We start from the raw sequence: 13,243 nt of genomic DNA, 5'->3' as shown, positions 1-13,243 counted from the left end.
TGATGTAGACTGTTTACCTTCAGGTTATAGGCTGCCTGGGAAGTTCCCCCGCCCACACACGTTCCAGCCATGCCTCTCACCCACAGGCCAGACCCTAGAGCAGCACAGTGCCTGGGCATGGTGCATGCAGGGAAGGTACTATGGCCTGGTACTTAGGCCTCCTGGTTCCTAAGGATGGAAGATGGGCTCAGAGAAGCCAAGGAAGGTCTTTGATCTTCTGGGAGATACCTAGGGATACTACCTGCCTCTGGAAAAGAACAGGGAATGAGGCCCAGCCCTCATGGGGATGGGAAAAGGGTGAACAGTCGTGGTCGGTTGTCTGTGAAGAAAGGAGAAACTGTCCAGTGGGGATGTGGAACCTGGTTTTAGTTCCAGACACCCCATGATGTACATACACATCACACACAAGAAGAGGGTGGACAGCCCATCCATGGCCACTACACCTCTTCCAGACAAAGGGGGCAGGAAAATAAAACACACTGGCAGACAGAAAAGATTTCAATACAATCTATATTATCTCATATATATATTTCTTCCTGACATTATTTGCTTGCTTCTGTCACGCATTTAAAATATCACAGAGACCAAAATAGAGCGGCTTTGTGGTGGAACGCAGGACAGTCACACGACGAGATACAAAACTAGGGGCTCTGGCTTCATACATCATACAGTTCATTTTCAAGTATTTTCTTTTATGTACAAAGAGCTACTCTATCTGGAAAAAAATAAAAAATAAATGAGACAAGATAGGTTATGCATCCTAGGAAGAATGGGGCAGTCGGGTACAGGTTCCTGTCCTGTGTTCCCATGGACCATTAGCTTCCTGCCCCTGAGCTCCCCCTCCCCAGCCTTACCCACCATGCCAACAGGCAAGTGTCAGGGTGGGTGGGAACAGTGGGGACAGAAACCAGCAACATACTTTGGCCTGGAAGGAAGGGGAAAGCCTGAGAAACAGACTAGTGGAAGCAATCCCAGGAGGGAACCATGGCAATGTCCCAAGGAGCTCCTACCTGCCTTCCTGGGCAGTTGGAACCATCTGGCCAGGCCTACTGGGTGGGGCTGAGAGTTGCCCTCTGGCACCCTACATGCTGGCCTCTAGGCCATGAGGAAGAAAGGAGGCTAAGAAGGTTGCTAGGATGCAACAGCCCCATGAGGTCCCTCCCCATGGACCCTAGGAAAGGAAACTGTTTGTTCCAGAAGTGACCAGAGGGAGGGCTTCCAGTGAAGGCCACAAGGCAGGCTCTTCCTTCCACATCACTGTCCACCGCAAGAGGCTACAGAAGCCAAAACCCAAGTGCTGCCTGGATTCCACGTGCCAGGTTCTCTGCCACCTTACCCTGGAGTCCCAGGCCTGGAGGCAGCTCTGGGATGTGAGTGGAGAGGGATGCAGGGGAGATAATGGGTGGTCCCAGACAAGGGCACCTGACCCAGCGCCGCAAAGTCCTGAGTGCCAGCAGCTCAATAAGGAAGTGCCTGGGAGAGACTGGGGACCGGGGAGGGACTGGGGAGGGCTTTCATATGTGACTAAGGCACAGAAGAGATGGGCCAGGGGCCAGAGAGAGCAGAACACCAGGCCCTGCATGGCCAGGGGACCCAGGAGGGTCTGAGACCACCCCTCCCATGACCCCGCTGTATAACCATCCCTCCAGCCTTCCTCTGGAAGTGGTCTGAAATGTGGAGACTCAGACTTCTCCCACGACCCAGGAGGGATAAGCCCAAGGCAGAGACCAGGACCTAGCAGGAGTCTTACTGCTCCATTGAGGAGGTGGTAGGGAACCCAAGCCCTGGCACAGTCAGGAATTATAGAAGGGCTCTGCCCCAAACTATCAAGAACTGGACTCAAGTGAGAGAGCAGTATGGGCTTCTGGCTGTCCTCAGCAGGCCAGAAGAGCTAAGAGACAGCCCAAGTGGCCACAGTGAGGACACCCAAGGGCCCTGAGCCCTACATGTCACCGAAGGGCCCATAGGCACAGAGGCATCCTTCCTAGGGGGGCCCTGAGGCTCCTGGGGGCTGGCTCCAATCTTTGCAGCATGCTAGGCAGGCCTAGGTTGGGAGAAGGGAAGGGTCCATGGAGCATTCACATCGCCTCCTGCTGCCCAGAATGAGACAAATCTCACACTGGACAAAGATGAACAGGGGAAGGGCAGGCAGGTGGGAAGATCAGGTCGGGTCTGGGTATTGCACGGTATGGGTGGGCTGGGCCTGACAGCCTCGGCAGATAGCTTGTTGGGGAGGGGGCTTAGGATGCAGCTTCTAGCCAAAACACAAGCATTTAGACCCAGGAATGGCTGGTTCTAGACGTGTCCCCAGTACAGGATGGGCAGCAGAGGTGTGGCAGCTACAGCCAGTGTCCTCTGCTCTTGCCCCGGATAGTGCAGGGTTGGCCATGTAGACACATTCCTGAGGCCTGTTCCTCTGGAAGCGGTATGCTAGTTGTTTCTGGTCCAATAAATAAAAGGGCAACAGCAAGGTTGTGCTGGCTGCTCCCCAGCCTGGCTGGAGGCTGGAGGAGACACCTTTCCTTCCCCACCAGGGCCCACATTTAGAACTCATCATCAGAGCTGAGCAACAGAGTCTTCTCATTGTCACGGGCACCGCTAAGGCTGTGGGACCGGGAAAGGCTATGGGTGCCACCACGCCAGGTGGGTCCAGGCTCCAGAGTGGACTGCTGTGTGTACTGCTGGTAGGCAGGTGAGAAGTTGTGGATGGCATCCTGCACAATGTCGTGTGGGTTCATGGTCTCTTTGAGGCTGCTGGAGATGCTCTTCATGGGGGCACAGCGGCCTGCAGGGAGCAAGCAGGTGGGGCAAGGGCCAGAGTAGGAAGAGGGAAACGATTAGTTCCTGCTCCTACTCCTGGGATAGAACCCACCCCAATGTGCTTGTTTGCTTGTCCCCTCCTGAGACGTGAAAGGGGCAGGACAACAGTGCTGTTGCTGACTGGAGTGAACAGGGGAGCTGTGAAGGAATTGAAGATGGAGGGACAAAGGCAACCATCCCTGGGAATGACGCTCACAGGCAGGAGCGACTGGGCAGAAATGGAAGTCTGCAGCAGTTAACCTGGAAGACCCCAAGCTCCAGTGCCAGAGGCTCCACAAGGAGCAGGCTGACTTGTTGGTTAACCCTCTTAAGAGGGCAGGAGATTCCAATCTCTGAAGATGTGCCCTACAGGACTGGGGCAGGGCTGGAAGCACAGTTCAGGTCACTGAGTCAGCCCGGAAGGATAAACTCAACCCTGGGCCCAGGACTTGGGACTCAGTCTCTCCACCCTCTGGGTGCTCTATCTTGGAGACACTGCCAAATGCCCCTGCCATTCTTAGTGGGCACTGTGCCCCAGAACCTAGCAGGGTGTATTTCAAAACTAAAGCACGGAACAAAGGCAGCCAAGCTCTACAAAGGGCAGCCCTCTTAGGCAGGTGCTCAGGGCTCTCATCCAGAAGTGCCAACTGGGAGATGGGTACATAGAGGAGCCACAGAAAGGCATGCCAGTGACAGGACCAGACTGACGTTCAGGACAGACGTACAGACAGAGAAAGAGAGCAGACCTACCGTATGGGCCGTATGTCAGCACTGCCCGAGGCCAAACCCAGGGCAAATGCAGGGTAAAGGGGCAGGGAGAGAAGCCGGAGGGATAGAGAAGACAAGAGACAGCTGAGTGAAAATTGTCTGCCCACCCCATGCCCAGTGACACTCCCACCCATCACCAGACACCCAGGCTGCTGTGGTTGCCCTTGAAGGACAGTGCTCATGCTAACAGGGGTCATCCTGATGGCAGTGGAAGTTCCATCTCACACCTGAGTCAGAGCCTCTATTCCCACTTCTCCCAGGGTTTGCTGGAGCTACACCTGAACAGAGCCCTGTGCCTTGCAAAGCTCACTCCTCTGCACAGACTTGGACATTAAGGCTCAGAGGATGACTGCAGAGCAGAGCTGACTTTTCACCCCAGATTAATGTGAAGCTGGGAGGGACTGGGTGCCATGGTTATGAGGAAGGACTAGAGCTCATACCAATAGCAGGTTGTCCTGTTTCTTCTGGGGGAGAGGTGCACCTAATGGTGGGGTGCTGTCTGAGGGTAGTACATGGAAAGACAGTCAAGTCACCAGTAAGGCGTTCCTGGAGAGCCTTCATGACACAACACCCCTCTGCTATAGATAACCCAGCTTATTCCTGCAAACGGCCTGGCTCTAGGCCCCAGGGCCTGTTAAACCAGGCTTAAGGGACACACACACACACACACACACACACACACACACACACGCTATCAGATCTTTTCCACTGGGGCCCAGCAGGTAGCAAGGGGCACCAACCAGCAAGTGGTTCAGCACAGAGTAGAGATGCCATCAAAGACCAGGGTGGCAACCAGAGCACCACAGTGTGGCAGAGAGCACAGTCCAGCAGAGGCATTTCAAGGTTTCTTCCCAACCAGGATAGGAGCTATCGAGGCTTGGGCAGGGAGTCCTGTGACTGTGGACCCCTACGGCTCTCTATGGTGGGCACTGAAGCCTGGGCAAGGAGGTTGTCTAGTCTCTAGTCATGGGGGAAAGCTGACAGCAACTGGATGGCATATGCCTTGGACAGGAGACCTCCCTCTCCCACCCATGCAGTCTCTCACTGTGGGTGCCAGCCTCGGGGGTTCCCCTCAGGAACAGGCCTTCTGCCCACTGGCCTGCTGCTTTCCCAGACAGCTGCACTTCCTAGTCACCAGAAAGCTTCTCAAGGCTTATGTGTCCTAACCAATCACAGAAGCACCCAGGGTGGGGCCCAACTCACAAAGATCTCTGTAGGGCCCTCTCCTGTACACCAAGGGCTGCAGAATATTCTTTAGCAACAAGGAGCAGAGGTGTGAAAAGCAAGCTGTGGAAACTTGCCTCTGATCCTGCTTGTCACAGGGAAACAAGCTCCTGCTGTTTGTTCCTTGAAGAATCTCACTCAGCGACAGAACAGGACAGAGCCGACTGGCACAGTGGTGTCTGGTCACTGGTCTCTGTCCCAACTTTCTTTTTTGTTCTTTTTCAGAATCTCACAGTAACCCTTCTGCCTCAGCCTCCCAAATGCTGGGATTATAGGTATACACCCTTCTATCCCATCTGTGGGTCTCCACACTAGGACCTAAATGCTGAACTTAAGCTTCCAGAAACAAACCGGGGGTTCCTCTGGGATCTGAAACCCCTATGCTCTGACCTCTTTAGCCCCTCTTTCAGAAGAGACAGGGTCAACCCTTTTAAGATGTTGGGAGGTTCTGGAGCTGACCTCATGAGGCTGGGATCCTGCCCTAGGAACCTGCCTCATACCTTGAGCATCCAGCCTCTTGTCGGCGTAGACCTTGTAGGTGAAGGCATGCCGCAGGGCCAAGGCTGCGAAGAACATCTCAACACAGATGATGAAGTCCTGGTAGCCAGCAGCCACAGTACCCTCACCCACTGACACACGGGCTGAGTTGATCTTTGGGATGGCCCCACATTTCTCTAAGATGGCCAGTAGCATGCCTGGATAGGAAGAAGCATTGTCTGGTCACACACTGGACCCCTTCCCATGCCCTTCATGCAATGCCACACAGATAGCCACACACTACAGGGTACGGTAGGCTCATTTGCTTCTGGAGGCAGGGATGATGACATAAAGTCAAGGTCTCTGCAAACCCAATCCTCTCAGCTACCTGTCAGTCAGAAAACTGCGACATCACTAACTATACAAGGCTGCACTGAAGTTTCCTGTAAGCCTCAGACCTCCCAAATGCCCAGTGGCCAAGGCATCTCTGAGCGCCAGGGCAGGACATAAAGGACAGCACTCTGGCCTGGGACTCACAGTTCTGAAAACATGAAGGAGTGGGAGATGGACCTGGGGCTGTGATCACCAGGCCGAGAGGAGGCTCACCTTGCCAGAAGGAGAGAAAGATGACGGACTTGACCATGAAGAACTTGAGGACAGGGCTGTAGGGACTGAGCAGCTCCCGTGTGGCGAAGTAGAAGAGGAAGAGGGCGTAAAGGGCCAGGCTGACTGAGATGTTGTAGATGATAGTCACATAGAGGTACCCACTGGTGACACTGTGGAACAAGCATGCTGTGGCTGGGACCGACCCTGAGAAGGCAGATTGCTCCCTCCTCTGCCCTGCCTACAACCTATTCTGTGGGTCATGGCTGTGCTCTCCAGCAAGGCACAATGACCACTGGAGGGAGGGGATGGGATGGGGGAGACACACTGGGAGTGTGCTACAGAGGTGTGTCTGCAGGCAGGCAGTCCTCCACTCTTGCTTCACTCACTCAGATGGTGGCCCTGCTCTGAATCCATTCCTGATGGAGGGCACTAGAGGGGAGCCAGGGCTATGCTGCAGGTCATAGGTCACAGTGGGTACCCCCAAGCTTGCTCTGCTCTCCTGACCTTAGTGGGCTGTAGTACACGTTCCTGGCAGTAAGAAGAACTCACAGTATGGGACCAGGTATAAGGCCACCTTCACTAACCCACAAATGAAAAGGTGTAGCCAGTTCACACAGTGGAGTCTTTATATCTAGGGCTAAAGACTGCCTCCCAGGGCTCCTTCACTTTTGGAACCTGTCTGAGAGTAGCTACCACCCTCTGAGACTTACCCACGGTTACTACTATGCATCCTGATGTTAATATGGATGTGACTCACTAAGACCAAGTGCAAGATGGCCACTGCCAGGCTCAGGCTCAGAGTCAGGGAGGTCTGAGTCCCATGCAATTTAGGAAAAAAAAACCACATACGGGATCTGTTAAGGTAGGGCACCCACCCTTGTGCCAATATACCCATAGGTCCCAGGGGAGGACCCCTGCTTACTCAAAGTCCCCGTCCCGGTACTTGCCGAAGGCCTGGAGAATAACAGTGCTGACGGCCATGAGTGGCTTCACCACACAGAACTGCAGGGTGGCCTGTTTAGGAAACAAACAAGACAGGATAAAGTAGGGATGCGGGAAAGCACCAGTTCTGGCAGCTGGGCCTATGCTGGTTTCTAGGAAGGGGGAAAAGGGAACTGTGTGCAGGGGGAAGCAGGGTGGGTAAAGAGACATGATGATATTGGGGACTCAATGACTAAGAATATAGGGCCCAGTGGACCAGGAGTAGAAGACACCTCAGAGACAGTTCAGAGGATGAGGGGCCTTCAGGAAGATAGAGAGAGGCAGGATCCAGGTAGAGGGAGCATCTTCAGGCTAGTGGGATGGCTCAGCAGGTAAAGGCACACGTAAAGACTTCTTTGCCAAGTCTGCTGACCTAACTTTGATCCTCAAGACACACCGTGGAAGGAAAGAACTTCCTGCAAGTCATACTCATGCACACACTCATGCAAATAAATACATATACGCATGCATACATACATACATACATACAAAAGGGCAGTTCATGCAGAGGCTCACCCAGGGCAGAGTGTGAACAAGGACAGGAAGTGGGCACTAGAGAGAACAGCAGGTCCTGGACTGCATTCTCTGAACAAGTGAGCTCTAAGGAGGAGTTGGCCATACAGGGAGCAGGTGAGGACAAGGCCTCTGCTTCCCTGACCCATGCTCTGGCCTGGATCAGGGTTTCTGAGGAACCAGGGTCTGAGTAACCTGGAGTTGGCCTTCAAGAGCAGCAAGTGGGGAGAAGACATCCCTCTAGTATGTGGGAGCCTGAAAGGCTCATGGGAATTCAGGCCTGGTTGGCTATTCACTGCAGTCTCTCAGGCAATCACCTGGTCTCCAAGTGGTAGACACCTGGATAATATTAAAGTAACCCATGCCCACAGCACAGGGTTGCAAATATGGGGACAGAAGTGGGTGTCCGCGTCATCCACAGGCTTCCAGTAACCTAAGTGTTCATCCTCAGCCGGAAGTCCTGAGTAAAGGAGAGGGCACATGAAACTCCAGCACGTGCCCTAGAGAGTGTGGCTCTGGATAGGACCAGTGGCTGGAGTAGAAGGGCAGCCTGGGAATCCATCTCTGCCCCACTGAGGACCTGGGCTGTGCTGTGGGAGAGCCATGGCAGAGGAGCATGTGACAGGAAGAGCTATGTGCTGCTACTAGAAAGCCTTACAATCCCTGGACTGCAAATCTGCACCCAGAGCGAGCTCGGGGAAAGAAGAAGAGCAGGGGTTCATACCCCAGTCAGACAAGAAAACTGAGGAATAGAGCTGAACGGACAGACAAAGGACTGGAGCCCAAGTCAGCAGACCTCAAGAGCCTTTGTCCAGCTATTTCATGGGTCAGTCTGAGATTCACAGACCAGGTTAGATGTCAAAGTCACATCAGTCCCAGGAGTGGGCAGTCCTTTCTACTCTGTTGGGATGGGTTGGGGTCACTGATCTAAACATCTTTCCTCCTTTCCTCCCTCCTTTCCCTGTCTGCCCCTCCCCCTTCCTCCATTTCTCCTCTTCATTGGCAGTGTTAGGGACAGAACCCAGGACCTCACACATGTGAGACAAGTGCTTTTCCACCACTCTATAGCCCAAGCCCAGAAATTTCCACTTTTAACAAGTGCTTCAAAAGACTCAGACACTGGGCTCTGGGCCCAAGGACATCCCGGCCCACCCTGTGGCTCTGGAACGAAGATACTATGAGTGCTGGGGTGCCTGCTGGGAGCCTTCGTGTGTTATTCTCCTCTCACTGCTGGCCTGCCATGTAAAGTTCAACAGCAGAGTCTTAGAACCCACAGGGCAGGGAATGACCCATACCTGGTGACTGGTGAGGTGGTGAGGCCGACTGTGCTCTGGCTGTGACCTCTGCTCTGCTCTTGAGAGCAGAGCTCTGAGGACAATGTAATGATCAAAAGCGGGGATGAGTCACAGTTGGGCCTGGACCGGGTGGCTGGACCACATAAACAAGGCTCTGCAAGCCCCACCCTGAACCAGGACAGTTTTAACCCTTTCTGGGCCACTCCACAAGAGAGATTCTGAGGCTTCCTGAGGGAGGCAGAACCAGTAGCCAAATTGGAGTCTGGACATGTCTACTGACATGCTACTTGTGTGGGCAGCCATGCTGTGGGCCCTGAGCTCTCCACAGAGGATGAAAACAGGGTGGCCCTAGGGTAGGCTGCACTGTTTCTGGCGGGGAGGGGGGGGCACATTTCTCTCTTGATTATTTTTGGTCATGCTGGAGGGACTGACCGAGGGCCTGCAGAGGCCAAGGGCAGTTACGAAGACTGGGTGTGGCACCCTCAGCTTGTCTCCCTGAACGAGCCAGAGCTGTGCTAAAGGCTGACACCCACGGCCTCATCTGTTCCTTTTACTTACCCCTTGAGATAAGTACTGCCACCCCCATTTTATAAAAGGACAAACAAGCTCAGAAAGGTTAAGCAAATGATCTGAGGTCACATAGTCAGAGAAGCTAGAAGTCCAACTCTAGCCAGGAAGTGGTAGCCAAGGAAACCAAAAGCTGCAGCACTGCCAACTGGAATGTGGGAGAGGGCAGGAACCACACAGTCTTGTCTGCTATGTATCGTTAATGCCTAAACCCTCCAGCCCTGAACAAAGGGATGAGTTCTCAAACTGACAGGTTACAACTCCTGTGTGCTTCCTGGTTCAGCACGATTCAGTCCAAATGAACAAGACTCCAGACTAGGTTCCCTGGCCCAGGGCTGCTGGGTACTCCAGAATGTTCACTGCCCGCCTTAGCAGATGGTGCTAACTCGGTGTCTCCAGATCAGCTTGGGGACAGCTGGGGGCCAGGTGACCTCCACCGGTTGGGCACAGATCAGCATGCAACAGGAACTGCCCTCTGAGACACTGGTATGAACCTGGGTCCCTAGCCTGGTCCTTCTGACCTGGGGCTGCTTCTGGGCACATACCTGTTTGCAGAACCGCAGGAAACCGATGGAGTAGGTCTTTCCCCAGAGGCAGCATGTGCCATACATGCAGCTTGACCTAGGGGAGACAAGTAGAAAACCCTGGGAAATGGGAAGGGTGGGATGGAAAAGGCTGCCCTCTGCATCAAACAAGCCAGGGCACGGGTGGGGCCAGCAATACACACAAAATGGCCCAGAAAGCACTGAATGAACAAGAAAAACTGTAGGAGAAATGCAAACAGGAAAGGACAAGGAAGGAGCTGGAGAGCAAGGCACAGCAGAGCACAGGCATGTGGTCTGTTCGTCCAACTGCACGGCTGTGAGGTGCCCACGGGGGAGGGGAGGGTCTGACGTTGTTGTACTTACTCAATGGCCTTCCCCCTGATCTCAGACATGATGGCACTCTCTCCCCCAAGGTACTCATAGCACAGACTCAGGAAGTTATAGATGACAAAGGCTGTGGAAAGTCCAGAGTACTCAGGTCAGCAGAATGGTCACTCGGAATACAACAGCAAGGAAAGGAGCTGAGCACAGCTGCGCTTAGCCCCGGCAGGCTCCTGATGATGGCTGACCCTTTCAGAATACAGGGCGGCAAAAAGTTGGGGCAAAGAGCCATGGATCCCTGAGCCCAACTCCCCATCTATGGACCATGCTTCTATTACTTAGGAGCTGTGTGGCTTTAGGCAGGTTTCTCAAGCTCTCTGTGCCTGCTTCCTCCTCTGTGAACTGGGAAAAGTGCTTCCTGAGGGCCTGCTGTGGAGAGAAGAGCGGTGACCATGAAGCCCGACTGAAGGCTAGACTCCTAGGACAGCACTCAATAAATGGTGTGAGGCTTTTTCCAGGCTGTGAACACACTGCAGGTAGGAATGAGTCCAGCCTCCGGTACCGACGGAAGCCCTGGTACCTGTACCCACAACTAACACTGACAGGATGAAAACCAAGGGGATAGATGTGGTGCCCCAAAGCAAAGCGTCTGCAGCAAAGGCGCAGGGCAGGCCACAGGCCTCCGTGCAGACTGGCTGTCACAGGACTCCCTTTGGTAGGCCTGGAAGGAAACCACAGGGCCCAGCAGCACCATCTCTTCTTGCCAGGCAGTCCTGTAATGCTTTCCTGAGGACGACCTACCATCGAGCTCACACCCTTCCCGTTCTGTGCCGTAAGCCTGGGCTGCTGGTCTAGCCTTAGCTACAGCCAGTTCTGACTGAGCTGCTCAGACTACCATCACATTCAGCTCTCAGCTCAGGACTACCTAGAAGTACCCAGGCCAGCCAGGGTGCTGCTTCCCTCCAAAGAACCATTAAAGAGTCAATAATGGACTCAGTCAGTTCTCAGAGAAAGGAGACAAAGAGACTCCTTAAACATGACATGGTTGGTCAAATCAGGCCTCCTGGCCATCTGGAAAAATTCATCCCTTCCTAGAAAACAGAGGCTCACAAAGAAAAGATCCAAACACCCAGCAATAGCGTTTATACCAGAGGCCTCTACACAGGCCAGAAACGAAACAGAGAGGGGCCAGGAGGGAGGGTAACTCAGGCAGCAGACTGTCACCCTACCATACTCTTAATATGGTTCCAGACCTGGTCTCCAGGAAGGCCCCTGTGCATCCTGAATACCTACCACAGCCTGTATGCCAGGCCATGTGCTAGGCTCCAGGACACATCAGTGACCATGGGATCCACAGTTCAGAGGGAACTGATAGTCTTTCCTACTCCTGGACTGTCGGACATCTAGAACTTTCTGCTCCACTCTAGAAACCACATCTCAAATTACAGACAAGAGTATGCCATCAGGAAAGTAGGGTGAGGATCAAGAACAAACAGGACTATACTAGAGGCTTGTCCACACTCCAGACAAAAGCCACAATCTCAGGGCAAATCCCAGGAGGACTTCAGCTTAACAGATGAAAAAACTTTTCCCCTTCCCTGTTTTTCAAGACAGGGACTCATCATGTAGCTAAGGCTGACCCCAAACTGGGAGAGATCCTTTGGCCTCTATCCCCCAAAAGTGCTAGATTACAGGCACATGCCATCACACCTGACTTGGAAAGAATATTTGTTTTCGTTTTTTGGGGTTTTTTGTTTATTTGTTTGCTTGTTTTTCAAGACAGTGTTTCTCTGTGTGTATTCCTGGCTGTCCTGGAATTTGCTCTGTAGACCAGGCTGGCCTTAAACTCACAAAGATCCGCCTGCCGAGTGCTGGGATTAAAGATATGCACCATTAGAAAGAATATTTCTTATCAGCATCGTCATCAGAGAAGGAAGCTGTGACCTCCTGGCTGGCTATTAGATGCAGGCATCGGAGGCAGGCAACCCTCAGCAGAGATGGAGGTCCCTTCCAACCCCCAAAGGCAACTTCTCTAGCCAGTAACTATGTGGACAGGAGGTTACAGACTAAGTCATTATGGTCCACCCAGTTTCTCAGCTGTGAGCATCACAAACAAACAGCTACAACACAGCCTGGGAGATCAGGACGTCGGTGAGAACCTGTTCAGAAGTGTCCTCTAGCTGTCCCTGCAGCTGCACCCCAGGCCAGAAGCTATATACTGTTCAATATATACTCCCTGACCACCTATGGAAGGCTAGGTACCATAGAGAACTGATGGCCCTAAGGGCTTCTGGCTGCTCCCAGCTCTCTCCTGTCAAACCTGAGCACCTTCAGCTGGTCTCTGCCTCTGCTACACGGAAACTCTAAGTTGATCTGGAATGACTAAGTTGTCTGGGACATTCCAGATAACTGAGGATATGTCTGCAAACTGGAATCTGCCTGCTCTGACAGGAGTTCCTTCTGTTTGTACACTGAAACTCAGAACATTCTTTCCCACATTTCAGGTGCACGTGGCCATCCTAGGCAATCACAGTTCAATGAGCCAACTCTGTTGGGCAGAGGACCTGTCCCTAAGCAACCGTCCCCAACTCCACACTGCTCCAAAGCCTTCCTTCCCTGTGAATGCATCCTTTGTGAATTGTGCTTGTCCCTGCTTCTGGCAGCTCACATGCTGCTCCTGAGCCCTCCCCATCGGCTCTCTCCCTGTACTTAGATCCACTGAGCTCCTACACTTCCTGTTTGTGAGCTGTGTCTAGTGGCACCATTACCTGTCAGGGTGTCCTACTGACAGCAAACTGGCCAATTGCTTAAAAAAAAATTTAAAAAGATTCACATACATTGGCGATTTCTCAGAAAATTAGGAAACAACCTTCTTCAAGACTCAGTAATGCCATTTTTAGGTATATACCCAAAGGATGCTCAATCATGCCACAAGGACATGTGCTCAACTATGTTCATAGCAGCTTTGTCAAAGCCAGAACCTGGAAACAACCTAAATGTCCCTCGACCGAAGAATGGATAAGAAAAATGTGGTACATTTACACAATGGAGTACTACACAGCGGAAAAAAAAAAACACGACATCTTGAAATTTGCAGACAAATGGATGAATCTAGAAAACATCATATTGAGTGAGGTAATTCAGACC

The 13,243-nt window shown here is 52.8% G+C and overlaps 1 protein-coding gene across 3 annotated transcripts in view; it reads right to left on the bottom strand.

Annotated features, from left to right (window-relative positions):
• Window positions 1-492: 492 nt before the first annotated feature.
• The window catches only part of Tmem184b (transmembrane protein 184B), a 43,851-nt gene continuing 31,100 nt past the window's right edge, over window positions 493-13,243 (bottom strand). For 2 of the 3 annotated variants that reach the window (XM_085678390.2, XM_085678388.2), the window contains exons 4-10: window positions 10,139-10,229; window positions 9,776-9,851; window positions 6,797-6,888; window positions 5,875-6,044; window positions 5,292-5,486; window positions 3,550-3,570; window positions 493-2,785 (exon numbers count right to left, since the gene is read on the bottom strand). In XM_085678390.2, the coding sequence (XP_085534516.1) occupies window positions 2,544-2,785; window positions 3,550-3,570; window positions 5,292-5,486; window positions 5,875-6,044; window positions 6,797-6,888; window positions 9,776-9,851; window positions 10,139-10,229 (887 nt within the window). In that variant the 3' untranslated portion in view covers window positions 493-2,543. The remainder of the gene's footprint in view (window positions 2,786-3,549; window positions 3,571-5,291; window positions 5,487-5,874; window positions 6,045-6,796; window positions 6,889-9,775; window positions 9,852-10,138; window positions 10,230-13,243) is intronic. The other variant, XM_085678389.2, reaches the window with a different exon arrangement.

This window comes from Myodes glareolus, chromosome 19 (genome assembly GCF_982192425.1).
Source record: "Myodes glareolus chromosome 19, mMyoGla1.1, whole genome shotgun sequence".
Classification (NCBI taxonomy): domain Eukaryota; kingdom Metazoa; phylum Chordata; class Mammalia; order Rodentia; family Cricetidae; genus Myodes; species Myodes glareolus.
This window is presented reverse-complemented; position numbering and strand designations above follow the sequence as displayed.